We start from the raw sequence: 20779 nt of genomic DNA on the forward strand, positions 1-20779 counted from the left end.
AATCAGTTGTGGTTTTGGTGCCAATAAGTTTTTTTTAAAAATAACATAGGTTAGAGCCCTCTCGTGTTTGTTTTGAAAGCAGTCATGTTTGGCAATATACTTGAATACAGAACATTTCAGACTGCAAAATTAGTTCAGAATGACATTTGGATAACCACACAGGGGAGGACTGGAGAGAACTGCCTCAGATGTGAACTTGCTACTATGCAGTTGTACCTCCACCTCCTTCAGCTCCCACCCTTTTCTGCACAGACCATAATAATAATTAGTCTAGATTTTGCATACTTCAGATTTTGTACACCTGTACATTTTAAACTTGTAGAAGTTTTGTACCACTATTCCCGGAAACCCAAAGCATTTCTGAATCGCTGTTGGAAGAAGGCTTTGTCACAGTATTTCTTTGGGAACTGTGCATTTCACTCCCAAATAAGATGCCTTTTATTTGGGAACTCATAAAACTTTTTGTGGCGGTGAGGAATCAGAAGGTAGCCTTCCAACCCTACTCCCTACCTGAAGCAAGAAAACCAGCCATGTTGAAGCTATGTTTGTGCCACAAAAGGAGCAAAGCAAGTGCTGTGAGAGACGGTCCTTACGTAGTAAGCAGCACATCATAATTCATCCCACTGAGCCCAAACCTATCCTGTAGTGAAACAGTTATCCTTCACACTCAGCCCTAGTTATGGCCAAAATGACTTAAGGTTAGAGTTTCTTGCACTACCAACCACAGTGAAGCCCTAAGGATCATGGCCCGAATCCTGTGAACCCCTTCTACTTGCACAAAGGCCCTTCATGCAAGAAGCTGGACTTTTCAGAGCTTGAAACTATAGATCTCCACGACCCTCTAGCGCAAGTATAACAACCCACTTGGAAGTTGCAATGGAAATCCACTCAGGGCTGGCCAAAGCACTCTTGACCACATCTCTCAAGAGACCACAGGCTCACACATCTAGCTTCCCCTTGTGTGCCAGGTGGGGGAGGCAACAGGACTAGCAGCATGCGCTCCCATGCCATTTTATTCCAAGGACAGAAGGAGACGGCAGCCGTGGAGACTACAGAGCTCTACATACATATCATTATCTTCTGTTCACAGGAAATACAAAGCTAGCCCATGTATTTCAAAGGAAGCAGAAGAACATGAAACACGATGCTCCACATTGGATTGATCTGCAAAACCTTTTTGCTGATCAACCCACAACTTAGTGTTGCGCAGATCACTGACTGCCTTTAGGCCAGGAGCGACTTGATTATCAGACCTGAAACCTGAGCTATCTCCTGCTGATATTGCCAGGGTTATAACCGATGACTGAAAGGATTCTCTAGTTAGGTACAAGGTGTCTTTGCTGACCAGTGTAAGGACGGATGGGCACAGCCTCTTAGCCCTGCCCTGCTGTTCTGAGTCTGACACTGCTGACGTGCAAAAGTGTGCCGGTGAAGTGTCTCCCCTTAGTGTTCTGTGCTTGGGAGTCTCCAGTTAAAATCTAGCACCTAGGGTCGAACTACATGATCCTCTGTCACATGAGGATTGTCTTTTAGCCAAAGCAGCTACGGAATGCAAGAGCTTAAAGATCATACGGGGGTGGTGGTGGAGGCACGGTTAATTCTTTCCTAGTGGGCCACTTTTCCAATCAGGATCCTCCAGCTGCTTTTCACATAAAGAAATGCTACAAGTTCATTCCTTGTCCAGATTATAAGGACTGCTGCAATAATGTTTGGAGTCCTTATTCAACTATTTAACTATTATTTGTTTATTTATATCCAGGTACATACTCAGAATTGGGTTGGCACACAAGATCTCTTCACCATATCAGTTGCACGGCTTGAGAATATCACTGCCTGCTACTGGGCATCATTAATCTGTAGCCTTAGACTATGGAAAGTGGCATGCCTTGATTCACTTTTTCTTGGTGGCCAGATTAGGGTGATAGGTAGTAGCCTGCCGGAGCTGCACTTAGGATCATCAGTAGGGCAAAGCAGAGAAGTCTCCATGAGGAACACAGAGGAAATTCAGATACGTTATCTTTTCTTCCTGCCAGACTGTGATCACAGAAGACTTCAGCCACTTGCCTCCTGAACAGAGGAGGAAAAAACTCCAGCAGAAAATTGAAGAGAGGAATCGGGAGTTACAGAAAGAGATAGACCAGAGGTAAGAAATTGAAATGGGGTATCTTGTCAGTGCCCCCCTTGGAAGCTGGTTGGAAGGGTTTGTCTGCATTTTATTTCTTTTTATCCTAGTGGATTTCATTTAGGATTACACATGATGCTGTGTATTGTAGCACAGATCCTAATGCTGTAATGAGTGTTTTGATGTTTCAAGTGCTGCAGGACTCTTCCCTAAGCAATTTGCATTTGGGGGAACAAAAGGCTTACGCTGACCTGCTCTTGGGACAGGAAACCTAGCCAGGCAACCAGCATTATTTATTGTGGGTTTGAGGGTATTAATATGTGCCCCCCTCCCCTTCGAATGCCCTAGGTTGCAGACATCAACTTTCCTGATACCCCAGCAATTCCCAAAGCCTTGTCCCAGTAACCAGCTCTTGCTTGCCTTTCTTCTTCCAGGGATGCCTTAAATAAGATGAAAGATGTTTATCAGAAGACGCCTCAGATGGGAGACCCCGCTAGTCTTGAGCCAAAAATCTCAGAGACATTGGGCAACATTGAAAGGCTGCGTCTAGAAATCCAGAAATGTGAAGTAAGAGCTGGGGATGGGAGGGATGCACAGACCAACCCCCTTGCAATTTTCAGGTGTGTCTCCCTTTGCTGTTAACCCGGCATCCTGGCCATATCCGTGGTGTGGCTGCTGACACAAGGCTGCCTCCCCCATCAAGGTTGTCTCTCTATGAGACCATCTCATAATTCCGATGATTAGCAGTTACACTATCTACACAGAATTACACTGCACTTTTTCTTCACCTTCAGTGCACTGGGTACATGCTCACTATCAGAGCGTGGAATGGTACCGCTATCTAAAATTATAATTACTGATCAGCTAAACGCTGCTGATGAGTATGTAGGTAGCAGGAAGGCCTGCTCTGTTTTTAACTGCTAAACAGGGAGTTTTGTGCTGCTCAGAGCAGCTTGGGGCCCTGAATGATGCTGCTTCCGTGACAAAATCCATGTCATCTTACTCTCTAGTCGCTACAGGAAGTGTAGGCAGTTCCCTTTCATGCATCCTTGTTGTTGCCAAACAATAGCAAAAGGGTGAGGCTACCTTGATCCATGAGAGTAAATCAACATCCAGACATTGTAATATGAACACCTACAAAAGGTGCCTGTGTGTTTCATCTGTGGCTAATTCAGATGCTCTTTCCTGGTATCTTTGTTTTTCAAGAGAAGGGGGATTTTGATGTTGTCCTGTTCTCCCGTGTGCCTCGCCAGAAACCATGTGATACTCTCTGATTCATCAAGGCCCATTTTCCAACCTGGGAATTTGTTTGCAGTTCCCCATGGTGCAAAGCACTTGGTCTTTTCATGCCTTTTCTGGTTTTTTAGCATGTAGCTTGATAAAGAAAGCTGCCAGTGCAGTATAGTGAATAGAGTGACAGACTAAGACTCAAAAAACTTGAGTTCGAATTCCCGTTCAGCAGTGGAAACTTACTGGGTGTGGTGGTATAGGTAAAACTACTCCTTAAATATCTTGCACACTTTGAAAACCCAGTTAACATCACCATAAATCAGATGCAATTTGACAGCACATAACAACAAAGCTTCATAAAGAGTTCTATAGAATTTGAAGACTTGTACATTTTGTCCATTTACAGTTGATCCTATTAACCTACCTGTAGATTTTGAACTTTGGATTTCATGATTCCTAAAGCACTGCTTCCTGAATAAAATGACATGGGGTTCAGTGTCAAAAGCACCAATACAGGGTGCCATTCAGGACCTTTGTTTAAGTGTGGAGAAACAGAAAAGACACATATTTCCTGCCATTCTCTACATTAAGGCCAAAAGGTAAGGACAACTCGTGGTTCCTCGTTACCACGAGAATGATGACGATAAAGTTCATCCCATTACCTTCTAAAACAACATTATTATTCCTTTATTGATAAGATTATCTTATTAACTCCAGGTTGTAATATGCATGCATATGCATACAGATACACAGTATCATGCCAGTTTTATTTTATGTTCTGTTCCCTCAAAGTTCTAAGGTAGGTATAATTTTGTTTCTGTACATCAGTTTGGCCAGCAAGTTTGTGCTAAGGTAGCAAATACTTCTGTCCCTTATTAAATATTTTCCTGACGCTAATTTCTTTCAGTTACCTCTGGAACAGGACTGACCTAGTAAATTTGCACTTGAAATTAGATTTTGAATAGAGTGCTGCATTTAAGCCAGGATTAAGGAACATGTGGTCTTTCCTGTGTTGTCAGACTGCCACTCCCTTCGGCTGTAGTCACCTGTAAGGTGAAGAGCGTAGCAATCCCAACAACGTTCAAATGCGAACGAGCACTAAGGAGGGCTGCACATTTCCCATTCCATGCGCTCACTCATTGTCCCAAGTGCTTGCACTGTTCATACTTAGCACAGAGTCACTCAGGACGCTCCAAGTCAGAATGAGAGGTGCTTTAACGTTTCATCACATCTTAGGCTTGGAGGAATGCCAACGAAATTGTAACCTTTCCCTCCCTGAAACATTCAGGTGGTCGTGGCTGCCACGTGGTTAGATCAGGGGAGTGATTAATCATAGGGAAAGTCGGAACCATTTTCTTTTCCATTCATTATGCAGCAAGATTATCAGCTGCAGGACAAATTGGACAACCAGAGCAGGCAGCCTTGATAAATAACTTGTTAGATGGATACTGTGCCTTCAGCTCACATCCGTGTTTTGGGCTCGATCTAGGCTTGGTTGGCAGATGCAGAGAACAGGATGCTGAGTAATCGTCCTGATACGGTCACCCGTTACACCCGTCACTTGGACCATGCCAGCGCTGTGAACAATAACAACTGTTCTCATGAAAAGGACAGGTGAGAGTTGTGTGGAATACAGAAGCTGGACTAGCTATGACTGTTCCATGATCACCCTTGGATGAGTCTCTGTGCTGATGACATACCCTTTCCTTGGCTGGAAGTAGCATGAGTTGCATGGGTCCAGTCATTCATCTAGCTGGAGAAAAAGAGATGAAAGTTGCCTTGGAGGCCAGATAGACACATGTTGTAAGACTTTTTAAAAAACATTTTGCTACAACATGTTCAGGTTGTAGATTTTCATCCCCGTGATAGGTTTTTTTCCCTAAACAGTTACTTCAGGAGGGCAAGTAGACCTAAATCTTGAATGTTAAGGTTGGGAGAGGGACTCAGTAGAAAGTGCCTATGTGTTTGTTTACATAGTTCTGAAGCACTGCCCACCTACAGTACATAGCAGGATGATGTTGCCCCAGGCCTTGCCTTGGGGAAACCATCCAGGACATTCTCTTGGAGCCTCTTCCAGATCCAAGCCTCATTGCCCAGTGCTATTCTTACACTGAAGTGCTACTGAATACAAAAAGATCACTGTTCCTTCTAGATCAGAGGTACACAATGACTGAAATCCAGTAGGAAGTCACAACTAGAGTATGCCCATTAAACCAATGAGGATTTGATGAGTCAATTTCCTCTGTAAACTTCATTGCTTCAAATCTACTCTAGTTGCAGATTATTAGGGCATTTCAACCAAACTTTCCAAACATCATTAGACTGCAACTCCCAGCAACTGGGATTGTGGGTGGTAATGAATCTGTCACACATTGCAACAGACAGTATATATATAAGAACAGTGACCTATTTGCAGTAGGCAGTAGTGTATGTTCACATTCTGTTGTATTGCTTGCAAATATTTGATCTTCCCAGGTGAAGTGATTTTTTTTCAGTGGCCAAACTGGCAAGCAGGTGCATGGTTTGGCTTGCTTCTTTGGCTGCTGTCTTTTGTAATGTGTTTATTCTTTTGGTGCATAAGGAGTTAGGGAAGAGATGACAGCTGTTGTTAATGCTCTCAGCTCTGAGCAGAAGAATGTTTTGGCCTGGAGAAATGTTTCTCACTGAAAGTCCTGCATGGAGCCCCAGCAGTCTTGACTTTCTTATGCGAACTTCAGTTTCAGTGCTGAAGGTAGAATCGGTCTTGTTCCATTCCACAACTGGTCATTTATCCTTATTACAGCCCTGACACGACCCAGTCTGACGAGAGCCAGGACACTCTCAACCAGCCCATCTACACCGAGTTTGATGAAGACTTTGAGGAGGATTTGGCTTCACCTGTTGGTACCTGCGTGGCCCTGTACCAGTTTGAAGGTACATACTTAGTAAGGTTCCCTAACTATTGCGTTTGTTTTGATTTGTTAGGAGCAAGTAGAAACTTGTTTCTGTTCTGCTAGCGTGGAGTGCTGGTGGTTGGGGAAAAATGCAGGCGGTTGGGGTGGGTTAGGTTTGTTCCACATGCCTTTCCTCAGGAAGGTGAGGCATGGGAGAGAAAAGTAGAGATGGATTTTCTTTTTGTATGGCTTCTGCTTGTGTAACTCTCACTGCACCTAATGAAAAAACAGTACCCTGTGTCAAGGATGTTATTCATAGGAGAGAGATTCTTGCCCAAGGCTACACCTTTTGCAAAGCAGCTCTACATAGATCTCTTTTCTTTTCCATTACACTTACCCAAAAATAGATCATTTTAGCCACTTCAAGCAACCACCTTTCACTTCTTAGAATATTTGATAACTTATCTGGCTGCTTCTTAGGCTTCAGGGGACATTGGCCACATATAAAAATGTCCCTCACGCTCTGTGGATCCCATTACTTTTCTGCTCAAGGGTTTAGTTATACAGTGGACCCTTGACTTACAGACGGCTTGACTTACAGACTTTTTGAGTTACAGACTTCTCTGGCCGCAAAATTTAGGTTTGACTTGCAGCCTGAGAATTGACTTACAGACCAGAAAAAAAACAAAATGGAACAAAAACGGCCTGTTACGGGATTAATCGGTTTTCAATGCACTGTAGGTCAATGGAGACTTGACCTACAGACTTTTTGACTTGAGAACCACCTTCCAATATGGATTAAGTTCTCAAGTCAAGACCCCACTGTATCTGGTCAACAGTGCTGCAGCTTCAGGCGTTACTGAGAAGACGGTTCTTACCCTGGGTATTTCTTAACCATATAGTTTGTAGCCATCTGGGCAGGAATCTGCTTTATGGAGTAAAAATATTAAGTTTTTATGAAGCAGAATTCTGTGCTTTTCCTGCACTTCTGCAGATGCTGCATACATACAAGCAGTTCTGTCTTCTGAAAGCAAGTGTGGATGATCCCAAAAGGTTTGGGTGCAGCAACTGACCGGACCTCAGTGGCTCACACCATCTCATCTCAAATTCTGGAAGTGATGAGGGTGGGGTCACTTGCAGCTATGAAAAGGAAAACACTTTCAGACCCAAGGCCCCCATATAGTTTTTGAATGGCAAGCTGGGCCACCAGAAATGGTTTAGCTTGATGGGTCTCCCCTTCTGGAGCTGTGCTTCCAATTCTTTTGTAAGTGGGAAGTTGACACCATATTGGTACCTGTGCTAGTGTACTGCTGATCTTTCAGTTGCAAGGGACAGCAAAGCAAACCCTGTGCAGTCTCCCTAGTGCTCTGCAGGGCATCCCTGTTGATGGGACCATTGACAAGAATAGGGGATGGAGGCAATTTTTAAAAAAAAAACATTTACATACATTGTGCTTGATCTGCCCATGAGCTTCGGTTACTTGTCATCTGCAGGACCAGACTATGAATGAATTCTAGTTTGCTGCCACTGTCCTTTACCCTCAACTCCTGCCATGACTATCACTTGCTTGGATGTTTCTTGCTACTGTCTGGTTGCAGACAACTGCACCTTCTAGTTGCCTTTGGCCTCGGCTCACGTGTGAGCTTGCTTGTGTTCTTCCCCAGGTTCCAGCGAGGGCACCATCTCCATGCTGGAGGGCGAAGAGCTCAGCTTGATGGAGGAAGATAAGGGCGATGGGTGGACACGTGTGCGGCGAAGTAAAGGAGGCGAGGGCTACGTCCCTACCTCCTACCTGCGTGTCAGTGTAAATTGAGCAAGATTGGTTTTAGCATCTCAAGAGTGGCAGCTTGGAAACTACTGGGCACCACCAGGGCATGAGTGGAAGAAGGGAGATGTTTCAGTGGACAGAGAAGAACTCCATGATGCCTGCTCTACACAGGAGGACCTGTAGAAAGGAAGGCATCTCCTGCCAAATCACTACTGCAGAGCTGTGAGAGATTAGTTTTATTGAATAGAAAAAAAGGTGGCTGGAGCCTACTTACCACAATAAGACTGCAAGAGAGAGAGAGAGAGATGGGCCTCCTCATGCTTATGCACCCAACCAGTCATGACCACTCTCTCCCACCTACCCCCTCCACCTTGCCTTCAGGGCAAGTATAAGCCACATCATTACCCCCTTGGTGAAAGGTGCAGTGCCCAGGCAGGGAGAGTTGAAGAGCACCACTCCCTCTCTCATCCATGGAAATAGTGGCAGTTTTGCATAAAGGAAGGACTCCTCATTTCCTGCATCTCGGTTGGGTTGGCTGCTCGTAGCAGGTGAGACTTCTGTGGTGCCTAGTTTTCTCTCTCTCAGCTGCACTTGCAGAAAGACAGACACACACCCTGCCCTCTCCCCTGTCCTCCTGGTGTGTTGGCAGTGTTTCCCCACCCTTAACCCCCACCCCTGGGCTCAGTCAGGTTGATCAGAGCAGAACGATCTCTCGTAAATACCAATAGCTGCTTTATGCTGCATTTATTCGACTGTGTCTGCAAGTAGAGGGGTGTGTCTGTGTGTGTATGCTTAAATGCTTAGTATGAGTGAGAAAAGGGCTGTGTCTGAAAGCCTAACTTTTACCCCCTCACCACTGCTGCTATGCCTGCCTTTTGGCATTCCTTTTTGTCTGTGTGCTTGTGTGTGTGTGTGTGTGAGAGAGAGAAAGTGAGTGGGGAAAGGAAAAATAAAGTAGGAAATTTGTATGGCAGGCCAATCAGCTGTCATTACTGCATCAGGTTAAGTGAGATTGCCATCTGAGAGGAGCTCTGAGCCTAGAGCAAGCCAAGTCACTGAGAGCAAACCAACATCCAGATATTTTCCCCCTGAAATGCACTTTATTTTTCCTGGATCTGATCAGCCTGGCCAACTCAGCCACCTAAAAGTGCCTGCTCTATGAAGTTTTTCCTTTCCCATGGGAGCCCCTGCTCTCAGGAAAGTCAGGTGTCCTGGCAGTCTCCTATTCCTACCCCCTCCATCTGCATATTTTTGTGTGGTAATTTTTTAAAAGAGAGAGAGAGAGAGAGAGAAGAGGATGCTAATGAATTATCCTTTTTATACAGTGACCAATTTATTTTACCATTCAGTTTAGCTTGTTTATTCACATAATCTGTAAACAATAATGTCCCTGGCTCTAATTTCTCCATGCTTTGATGAGCAGAAAAAGGGGGGGAGGGTGCTGAGCCGCACTTTCTCTTTCTCTCTCTTGGGATGTAGAATGTATTTTCAGGTGCCTTTTTACACTTTATGTAAATAGTAGACAAAAAAAAACCTTGTGGGTGCCTGTATAGCTAGTGTTTTTGTTTCTCTGGCCTCCAAGTATTGTTTTTTTTTTTTTAAAGAAGTTTATAAAAATACTAGACTACAATGACTATATAATCATTAGGGATCTTAAAAGGAGCCTCACCCGCTCCCTTTGTTCACACCCCATACACTCTCCCACTGCCAGGAAGCAAGGCCAACAGCCCATCTGGGCTCGGATCATCCCTGCTGTTTGTAAACAAAACGTGCTTGGTTGGGCTGGAGGCAACGAAGTATAAAGCAAGCCAAATAGAGCAAAGCCCTACTTTCACCACCCCAGGAACAAAAAGCGGAGGTCCACAAGCTGTGGTTACAGTGCCTTTTAACCCTCTGCAGAGCAGGGATTGCGGGGGGGGGGGGCAGGGGCAGGTCTGGAGCCAGCCCTGATTGCTTAATCTTTAACTAAAGAGAAAACATCTTAACAAGGAGTATCCCGTTGCTTTTGAGAATCAGGTGTGTCAGGCAGCCCAGTGCTCACTCTGCGACAACAACAACAAAAAGAAAAAATAGTCTAGGAAGGTTAGTTCAAAACAGGTTTGGACTGCCTGCAGTGAGAAAAAGAGCAAAGACTCTCTTCTGTTAGACACACACAAACGCCGAGCACTGGCCTTTGATGCCTTGTGGCTGAGAATGGCAAGTGCTACCTTCCGCTCCGCTTGCACACTGTCCCGTCACTGCCGTGTGAAGTAGCCTGCCATTTCCTGCCACAAAAGGGGCTCCTACATAGGCTTCTCCTGTATTACCATTCTCAAGGGTCCTTTATGGGTTACAACTGTGAGAGGCGAGGGGAAGGGAGGTTTCTTTTGCATAGCTTTGTGAATTTATCACCAAGCCTAGGTGTAACTTCAGTTCCTTCTTACACTACTGAGTGGAGCAGGGGAGCCACTTGCGTTCTCTACTGTATAAGCAAGAAGATTACAACGTGCTGCTTGACCTAGTTACAATTGGGCCAGCCAACCGCCCCCCCCACATTGCCTTATATCAAAAATACATGGTTGCTTTTTTCCTGGGAAACAGAGGCACACTGCAAACCTCATACGAGAGAAAGTGGGATAAAACTAGTTTAGTAGCCAAATTAAACATATTACCCAGTGGTGGAAGGAAGATAACATACTCCTGTTTGCAATCCTGCTACAGCAGTGTTAAATTACCTTGCTTGGTTGCAGATTCTATTCTTGTAGGCTAGTCATGGTATCTTCTACTGTCCAGCAAAAAAAAGGAAGGGGAAAAAAACTGTGTGTTTCTACACAATCTGAAGACAAGGATGGTCGATATCTTTATTAGGCCACTACAAATAGAACCTAACTTTTGACTCCTGCAGGAGCCTTCATCAGGCTGGTCATTATTATCAGCAAGGACGTCTGACTTCCAGTAGTTCAGAAGATAAACAATCCCTTCTTTTCTTCCTCATTTATGCTGCTGAAAGAAGAAAGCAGCAATGGAGAGAACATACAAATTTCTGTACACAACTCACTTTGAGTGTTGAAAGCAACACCAGGACAGTGTTTAGACACATTGGGTTTTGCTGTTCTTTGTCCTCTTAAGCTGCTGTTCTGTCCTGTGATCCAAGTAAGGGACTTTAGGTTTCTAGTGGAAAACAAGAACACACTTGCAAGCCTGCTCTCGTTCCCTATCCCTAAGATGAGTTTTCACAGCATCACCTATCCCTTTTTTATTCAGACTCATTTAACTCTCATTCATAGTGTTATCGTAAGTCAGAGACAAGTTACTGGCATGTAACAACTTATTTCAGTATAAGATGCACTTTCACATATTAAAACAAATCACCTCTCTTATCCTCTTGTCATAAAGGGTCCCAGCCACCTTCTGTAAGCTTGCAATCCATTTCACAACTGCAAAACATAGATACCAATAAACATGTACTGAGTGGCAGCATAGCTAATAATCTTGAAAGTGGTAACTTCCTGGGCTTTAGCCTCTATCTGTAATTCTTGTCTGCGAAATTTCTTATCTTTGCCTGGTACAAAGAGAAGAGGTACCTTCAAAACCACATAATTAACAAAAGGCCGCCCATTCCTTTCTTCAACACTATTTGCTTTCCATAGGGTGCATGTACCGCCAAAGTGAAAAGGTGCCACCTTAAAAGGCCGCTACAGAAAGGCCACCATTTGTCTTCTCTTTGGAGTCTGTGTCCAACTGATGAGTTTCAGCTCCTTGCAGACTGTGCCCTTTGTGCCATTCAACCCCTGGGAATCCCCTGGATTCAGCTCACTGAGCATCTCCTGGTGGTGGTGGTGGTGGTTGGCTCTTGCCTTTGCTTTCACAATTCCTCTTTCTTGCCCCTGGCCGGCACAGCAGAGATACAAAACTCTTTCCCCACGGGCGGCTCATTCTAGTTTCTGGGAGAGAACAGTCAGAATCCGTTCAAACTTGCTGTATCTCTCAGCCTGGTCAGCCTCTGCTCCTTTACTGCCCCAGAATAACCGAAGAGAGAATTCTGTCTGGAATGCTTCCAGCAGCTCTGGGGTGGCCTGGAACCCTATATGGACAGAACAGAGATGAAAAAGGAGCATAAACAAGTGAACTGTGAGAATGAATTATAACCTTGCAGACATTAGACAACCATAGGAATACTGCGTGTTCCAAAGACCACCGATCATCCTTTTGAAACAGCCATAAGACATCATCCTCTAAGTGGGAACGGTGTGGGGGGGGAGACAGCACAAGCTCTGCAGTTAGGTCAGGTTCCAATGTATCACCCATGACTCAATGTGAAACTTTACTACATGTTTACAAAAACTAGCTCCAGAATCAAAGCAAAGGCTCTATTAGAAACCCTGCCTTGCTCCATATTCTAAGATCCTGGAACTGATGACACATGGCACTTCCACCCAAAGTATTTTAAAAAGTTCATTCTTTTTTTCAGTTTATCACATTCCCAGCTGTAGAAAGTTTCATGAGCAAGAAGAGGACTGCAAAGCAAACCCCAGAAAGTTTTGTTGCTGAGCAGAATGGCCTCACAAGCAACAACAAGTTTCCATGTCAACAAATACAGTATCTCTCCCATTTGATCCCATGTCTGCCACTGGAAAAAAAAAACTAAGTGGGCTTCTATAACTTGTGTTTTGCCATCCAATCCTTGAGCCAGAAAGGTAGCAAAATTGCCAGGATTGAGGCTAGTGGTGAGATAGTTTGCCTGCAACTTAACGTAGCTGATGGAGAGGCAAAGGATGAAGGGCCAGACTTTCTTCCGCATGGAGCCAAAAGGGGAAGGTCTTTGGAGACAAATGCCTGTACCATGCCCGTGGCTTACTCCGGTGTATGTGTGCCATGTGGCCTACAGCTAAGACAAACTATCAATTTGTCTTTTGCATTCCAAAAGTGTGGCTATTTCAGGGGTGAGCAGAATGATTGAGACCTACAGGTTGGTCACTGCATACCGTATTTTTCCGTGTATAAAATGGAAAAATAACACTTTTTTAATCCAAAATTTCTTCGCAAAAGTGGAGGGGGAAAGCAGGAATCAAAGCGCTTTGATCCCTCCTCTTTACTTCGGTGTATAAGACGACCCTCAATTTTTAATCTAAATATTTTAGACAAAAGTATTGTCTCATATACAGAAAAATACAGTGGTGCCTCGCTAAACGATGTTAATTGGTTCCAAAAAAATCGCTGCTAAGCGAAACACGGTTTCCCATTGAAATGAATTGAAAACCGGATAATCCGTTCCAATAGGAACGAATTGCTGTCCTTAAGCGAAAATCGCCATAGGAAACATCGCTAAGCAAAACGCAGTTCCCCAATTGAAATGCATTGAAACCTATTCAATGCATCTCAATGGGGGGAAAATACTATAACAAATTTAAAAAGAGTCAGAACAAAGTCAAATTTGGTTAACAGGTTTTATTAAGTGCACTTTATGATTTCAAATATTTTAAACAGTAAACTTTAACTTTATAAATAACAGAAAAACATTTAAAAAAACAGCAAACATGAGGCTGTTTAAACCATCGTTAAGAGAAACAGGGGACTCAAAATTAATCGCTATGCGAGGCATGGTCCCAACCATCGCTAAGTGAAAATCGCCCATAGGAACCATCGTTAAACGAAGCGTAAAAATGCTCCGAAAAAGTCATCGCTAAGCAATTTCGTCATTAAACGAAGCAATCGCTAAGCGAGGCACCACTGTATGGTAATTTGTGGTGGATGGGCAAGAACTTCTGCCTCCCACTTCTTGAACAACAACAAAATACCTGTCTCCCTCTAGGCAGACCTGCTGAACAACCAAGAACAGGGGTGTCAAACACAAGGCCCGCGGGCCAAATCTGGCCCGCCAGACCTCGTCTGATGGCCCACGGAGCCGCCGCCAGCCTTGGAGCCTCCCCTTTTTTTTTCCAATGAATTTACTCCGTGCCTGCACGGAGTAAATTCATTTTAAAAATGGCTCAAGTTAACCCGGCCCTTTGATGGGGACCAAACTGCTGATGCGGCCCCCGATGAATTTGAGTTTGACACCCCTGACCAAGAACATGAGGCTGTCCCAGGGGCTTTGTGGTGAGCAACATCTGGCACACTAAAAAAAAAGTCAAGTAGGGAAGCAGCCAGCCTCAAGCCAACAGGTAGCCTGGTGGAACAGGCTCAGCTGTTGGAGAGCAGATTACCTTCTCTGCTCTTGGCAGGACTCTCTGAAGCTATCGTACCTTGGAGTTTAGCCTCTGCATTGACTCGATAGGCAGCAGCATTGGTAGCAATGAAGCGGGCAGCTTCCAGTGTTCTTAAAAGGACATCGCACGTCTCCCCCTGGTCGCCCCACAGCTCTTCTCCTTCCATAAGGCACAGGAGAGGTAGGATATGGGGAACTGCAACTTCCTTCAGGGTGGGCACTGAATCTCCTGTAGGGGAAAGATAGAACTGTCAGGGGTCATCGTGCAACTGATCTGGAGAAATAAAAGCCCATCAGGTAAAAGCCCGTAGCTCAGCCATTGGGCACCTGTCTTGCCTGCAGAAACTCTAGCATCTCGGGGGGGGGGGGGAGCCCAGCTACAGAAGTTTATTTATTTATTTATTTATTTATTGGACTTATATACCGCCCCATAGCGCTACAAGCACTCTCCGGGCGGTTTACAATTTAATTATACAGGCTACACATTGCCCCCCCAGCAAGCTGGGTACTCATTTTACCGACCTCGGAAGGATGGAAGGCTGAGTCAACCTTGAGCCGGCTACCTGGGATTTGAACCCCAGGTCGTGAGCACAGTTTTAGCTGCAGTACAGCGTTTTAACCACTGCGCCACGAGTTGGAAATAACTTTTGACACAAATTCCCAGTGTCCCTCAGTCAGCACAGCTACTTTTTATATGTGACATAAAGTAACTTGAAAGCTCTGCCAGGAAGCCAGGTTGGATTGACCAACAGTCTGAATTAGCATGAGCAGTTTCCTAGGTAAATATGCAGGATCATAGCTTCACTGTACCATAGGAAAGCCACAGTGCCTTATCTGTAAATTCTCAGATGAGGACAGAGATTCATATTCCTTTGGGTGTTAACCTACAATAGGAAAAATACCCCATAGTTCCCACTTTATAACAACACATGGCCAGTCAACACAGACCTTATGCACTTCCCAGACACTTATTTCTCCCATGTGTGTTTAGACAACTCAGGAACAATACAAACGTATTATTTAAAAGTGCCTTCTTCTAGCTACAGAAGTTGTGGCCCCCAAAATCTGATTCAGGCTGTGGAGCCTCCCATGTGGAGATCACCAAACATAGGGCGGCATGCACTCAGCAGCTGCAGTCCAGTTTGACCTACATGTAGCCCATGAAACAACATCACTGTGTGAATTAATCTGCTTCACTGACTTTTCCCACTGCAGTCAAAGTGACTGCAAACCCTACCTAGACCTCACCTTCTGCCCGATTCAGGCGTCCCATGAGAGGTTTGAGCTCTTTCTCAAATATGATCGCACTCTGCGTGTGGTTTTGGCGCAGATGCTTCCATGTCTGTTCCAGTCGTATGATCTATAGTGGATAAAAGAGGCACAAATAGGGAGAAATACAAACTTATTAACCAGTCTAATTCCAGCCGTAGAAATAACAATTGGTCTGGCAAGATACTTGAGCGCCACTGAGGAGAAAATGTAACCTAATATAAATGAGAGGGGGGATACCTGGGGCCCAGTAGATAAGAATAGTGGGGGTTGCCTGGAGGGCTATCGTTTGCCACTCCTGCAAATAAATCTTTGCTGCAATCAGGCATATAACAGACACTGTGTGGCTGATACTTTCTAAGAGTACAATCAGAAAGATCTCTTTATTTTGGGCTCTCTTACTAGACCCTTCAGGATCAAAAGAAGCAATCACCCTCCAATTAGTGCCTAAGCAACTTCTTTGAGATACAATGGCTGTGAGTCACTACAGCCAAGTACAGAGCTCTCCTGTTAGAGAAGGCATACCACTCTTGGCAGATACTAGGAATAGCACCACCTTTAAAATATTTATCACCTGTCTGTCAGCTACAAGTCCTTGAGGTTGCTAACAAAACATAAGTAAAAAATACAGCTAGTAAGCCATGCCAATTTTTCCAAAATTACTGCAATGCTGATCAGTACTGCCAAACAGGAGGGGGGGGGGGAGGATGGAAAAAAATCAAAGGGATGTAGAAGGGAGCCCAAGGCCTGATCCCTCAAAACTAATAATTGCATACTTGAGCAGCTTCCCATGGCTACTGCTGAACTTGGTGGATCTTCAGCCTAATTTAGCAAGAGGACTCACTCCCACATTCTTTTAAAACTTCCTCGGCATTTGGAAATGAGTGGTAGGATACCATACCAAAGGCCAAGTTGAGAAGGCCTGATTTAAGTCAACAAGGAAGACTACATGAGTTGGCAGTACAAACAGAAATCCTGAACAGTGGGGTCACTTAAGTTCCTGTGAGGTCCAAGTGCAATGCCTTGAGCGCTGCAGGAGCTACATAGCAGATACACTGCTTAGGAGCAGCAGCAGCAACTACAGGCAAAAACAAACCCAGACAAGCTCCTGTCTCCCAGATGAATGTATGCACTGCACCCACCTTCCTCCAATGTTTACTCCATACTCCCTTCTGAGCCAACAGTTCCATGACAGCCATGATTTGATACTAGTCTATACCTCCCATCCGCTAGCCCAAGATGCTTCCCCTGTAGGAAGACATTCTTCCTTCCCTTCCCCATCACTCCCATCGGTCACCTGTGGTAGCTGCAGGGCTTTCATCACAGCAGACAGGGCAAAGAGATCCCCTGCTGACCTCCACAGTTCCACACCCAGCTGGATGATCTTGTGCACTGTGGCTGCCCGCTCGGCCACTGGCCCTGTACAGCCCAGAATGTCCACAGCAATGCCCAGGGCTATGAGGTGGTGCCTGAGGATTGAGACAAGAGGACAAACACATCCTGAATGACCGTAAGTGGCAGCTATTCTCAAGACCACAAACATTCTAGGGCACCTTGTTCAAGCACTCACAAGAGAAGAGTCCACCTCCCAACCTTATCTCTCACAATACCATGGCAGTACTTGCAAGCCAAGTCAGTGTGGGGTTGTGGCTAAAGTCTATGGAAAGCTGTCTGTTCCACCTCCTCATCACCAGGGAGCGCTGTGCTACAAGGAATGAAAGTGGATGTACACTAAGAGTCCCTCTCCTATTGGCCAGTGCTAAATGGGTTTGCCCCAGCGTTGCTCAAACAAAAGTATTAGGTTCCCAAGCAAAGCTCCTCCAAGTGACAGTTCTCTCCAATTTAGTCTCAACATCTTCTCACATCGCAGCTAACAGGTTAGTGTTCTGTTGCCTAAACATGGAGCAGAAAAGTTTTTTCCACAGAGGTTTTTCTCTTGTTCCACCAGGTTCCCTGCTGCATGACTAATCTCACAATCGGTGTTAGAACAATCACAATAGGGTAGAGACACTTATACCATTTCCCTTCCACTCTATATTTAGGCAATAAGATACGTAACAGTTTTAGACTCTTATACTGCCCTTGAGCATGCTTCACATCAGGATGGTAATTGTTGCAACAACCAGGCAAGGGAAGGTGGTCATAGGGCCACCCATACTGCAGAAGTAGAAATGAGAGCGGCTTCATCTATTGAATTCAGGGGAAAAGGTGAAACCTGAAGTGGAGGCAGGCCCCACAGCACTAGATCAAGAAGGCCGGTCAGGAAGTAAAGATGGCAAATTTTAAAACTCGGAAGCAATTTTGAGATGGCAAGGAGGGCGTCTGATGGGGCACTCAAGGGAGAGCACTGACTGGTCAGCGTACACGTCCCAGAATCTGGAGCGCCATTTCGGCAGAGAACCGCATCTCGGTCTTGGTAAGGATTCGACAGGATGCACAGAGGATTATGCTCCTTCCCCTGAGATTACCAGCGATGATCATGTCCCTTAGTCATCCACCACATTTAGCCACAGAGCAAGCTAAGGTGTGTGACCTAGCAGTTAGATACATGGATACTGCCTCCTGCTAAGTTACCACGCAGAAAGTGACCGTTTGTCTTCTGCTCCTGAACTACAAACTGTTCCAAAGCAAGTGTTTCTTAAAAACTTTTAAACGCACTCAGAAGCCACTGGCAATGGTGCAGCTAAAAAATATTGTAAACATTGTAAATAAATAAATACATTCAGGTCCACCTCTATGCAAATCCTTTAGCAAACGTCACTGTTTCCTGAGTTAAACTGGCTCAAGAGGCAGCTGCGTCAGCCACAGGCGTCTGATTCCTGGAGGCAGTTCCAGCTGCCCTTAGAAGGGCCACCATCCTCCTAGGGAGCCCCGTCTTGCCCCACATCAGCAGAAGTCAATACCTTTCCAGGAGGTCCTTCCGCAGCTGATGCCCTTGAGGTAACGTTATGAGTTCCAGGCCAGAGCTCACTCCCATGGTTCTCTGCTGCTCCTTGGATACCCCAATAATTCTGACAGCCTGAAGGACAGATGGGGCATTTGGTGAAAGGTTAAGAGCTGGAGGCGGCCAATTCTTACCCTGCACACCCTCTCCATGAGGAAATTTCCTTTGTGTGCAACGCTCGCCCTACAGTCACGAAGTCTGTTGTCTGTTACTGGTGCTCGTACTTGCTACGGAGCAAAAGTGTTCAGGTGGTCGCTCAAGAATGCAAATCACTGTCACAAGTTTGTTCTAACATGTTAGAAACCTGCCCCAAGACATCAGAACAAGGAGGAATTGAGGGTTTTGAGCAATAAAGGGTTTACTCAAATATGGCAAGGGATTACAATCGGATCTTTTTTTTCCCATTTAGAAATGAGCAAATGGGAATTTACCTACATGGTGCTCTCTGTACTTTTTCCATGGGCAAGGGGTGTGCATGTGCAAAAGCACAACACAATTCAAGTTCCAATGTTCTCCACGTTTTCTAATCCCATCATGACAAATTTTCTGCTTACTTTCCTTCAGCAGAGAACCAATGGAAAATATGTGCAAGAACAATCAAGAGGGTTGAAGGGATGGGAGTTTTGGCTTCAAAGTTTCCTACAATGTTCTTGTACTCTTTTTTTTTAATGCCTTATAAACTATGAGCTTTGCTCTGGAAATGGCTTACATCTCATCCCTCTATACAAGAGAGATATATCAACAATGTTGTTTACAAAAAGATCAACAGCCTATTAACCAGGGCAGGTTTCACCAATAAGTGGAGAAGGGCCACCTTTATAGATGGTCTTCCTTCAGATTTTTTGGTATCATTAAATGTCAAACTAAATTTCAGTTATTTAATTAATCATTGTTGTTTCTTAGCCAGACCACTTATGCTGTCAGAGTAGACAAAAAGAAAGATAGTCATTTCAGCCTGTCTTAACAAAAACTAAGACCTTTGGGTACTCTAAGAAATAATGACATTTGCTTTTATGGGCTCTAGAACGACTTTGTCAAGATGTCTAGCCCGCCCACAAAAAGAATATTGCCAGAGCTGATATTTTCATATCAAATCAGGGACTTTGGTGGCATTTCAGAAGAGTGAACATTTCCCCCCTGTATTTTTATAGGTGGACAAATTTCATTACACTGCTTTTGAGATAGTGTATACACAGAAGTAGGAAATGGTAGTAACCTCAAAATAATGAATTCAGCAGAAAAGGAGAAGCCACACCAAACCAAGAGTGGCCTGTGATCCATGAAGGGTAAGCTCCCTCACTGGGGGAAAAATGGTTGAATGAGACATCCCGTGCCCTTGTTTGGACCATGAGCTGCCAGATCATGATTGGCTATAAAGGTGGTGCTGACATGAGGGATTTGGATTTTGGGATCACAAGCTGTGCTTCCTGTAAGATGGACTGCTGGCAAATGCAAAAACTGGGACAAATGTGTTCAGCATGAAGAACAGGAGATCTTTGAATTGAAATTGAGAGGGAGACACAAGCTCAGAGGTAAAGACAGACAGATGGATAAAAGTGTATGTACAATAAGAGGAAGTCACCAAACAGCTGTAATGGGGTTCAATGATAATCTTCATAAAATTGTAGGAAGGAAAGCTGGTCACAAATTACACAATCTCCAGTGTTCATATATGAACGCCAAGAGTATGGGAAACAAACAAGAACTGGAAATCCTTGTTCAGGAGGATAAATATGACGTTATTAGGGATAACTTGGTGGGATGACTCGCGTGACTGGAAAACAGCAACTGAACGATATAAATTGTTAAAAAAGAACCAAAATAGAAAGGGAAGTGGAGAAGCACTTAACGTCAAAAATACACATTCGTGTACAGAAATACAGGAAGACAAGCTTGGTTATCTCATTGAGAACATTTGGATTAACATGACTTGAGAGCACAACAAAAAGAACATGGTAGATGGAATCTACTATCAACTGCTCAATCAAGGAGAAGACGCGGATGAAACTTTTGAAAAAGAAATTGCAAGAATTTCAAAGAGACATGAAGTAGTAATAATGGAAGATTTCAATTATTCTGATGTCTGTTGGGAGCGAATTCTGTCAAATGTGGCCCTTCCAATAAATTCCTAGGTTGTACTCCAGGAGTGCTTATCAATGGCTCCCTCTGAAGCTGGGAGGAAATCTCATGTGGTACCACAACGCTCCATTCTGGGCCAGGTGCTCTTCCACATTTTCATTAATGATTTGGATGAGGGGGTGCAAAGAATGCTTAAGACAAAAATTGGACAGAATAGCTAATACTCTGGAGATCAGAAACAAAATTCAAAAAGATCTCGATAAGCTTTACTGGGTTGAAAGAGTGAGTAACAGGGATAAGTGCAAAT

General features: G+C 44.5%; 2 protein-coding genes across 10 annotated transcripts in view; one reads left to right on the top strand and one right to left on the bottom strand.

Moving 5' to 3' along the window:
* Positions 1–9623, top strand: part of TRIP10 (thyroid hormone receptor interactor 10) — a 92180-nt gene extending 82557 nt beyond the window's left edge. For all 7 annotated transcript variants that reach the window (XM_072991555.2, XM_078386619.1, XM_078386617.1 and 4 more), the window contains 5 exons: positions 2034–2143; positions 2557–2689; positions 4842–4966; positions 6135–6265; positions 7890–9623. In XM_072991555.2, the coding sequence (XP_072847656.1) occupies positions 2034–2143; positions 2557–2689; positions 4842–4966; positions 6135–6265; positions 7890–8038 (648 nt within the window). In that variant the 3' untranslated portion in view covers positions 8039–9623. The remainder of the gene's footprint in view (positions 1–2033; positions 2144–2556; positions 2690–4841; positions 4967–6134; positions 6266–7889) is intronic.
* A 1186-nt stretch (positions 9624–10809) lies between these two features.
* The window catches only part of SH2D3A (SH2 domain containing 3A), a 53329-nt gene continuing 43359 nt past the window's right edge, over positions 10810–20779 (bottom strand). For all 3 annotated transcript variants that reach the window (XM_020791549.3, XM_020791550.3, XM_020791548.3), the window contains exons 6-10: positions 18353–18468; positions 16747–16918; positions 15429–15540; positions 14218–14409; positions 10810–12056 (exon numbers count right to left, since the gene is read on the bottom strand). In XM_020791549.3, coding sequence (XP_020647208.3) covers positions 11905–12056; positions 14218–14409; positions 15429–15540; positions 16747–16918; positions 18353–18468 — 744 coding nt within the window. In that variant the 3' untranslated portion in view covers positions 10810–11904. The remainder of the gene's footprint in view (positions 12057–14217; positions 14410–15428; positions 15541–16746; positions 16919–18352; positions 18469–20779) is intronic.

The sequence above is a fragment of the Pogona vitticeps genome, chromosome 2 (assembly GCF_051106095.1).
Source record: "Pogona vitticeps strain Pit_001003342236 chromosome 2, PviZW2.1, whole genome shotgun sequence".
NCBI lineage: Eukaryota > Metazoa > Chordata > Lepidosauria > Squamata > Agamidae > Pogona > Pogona vitticeps.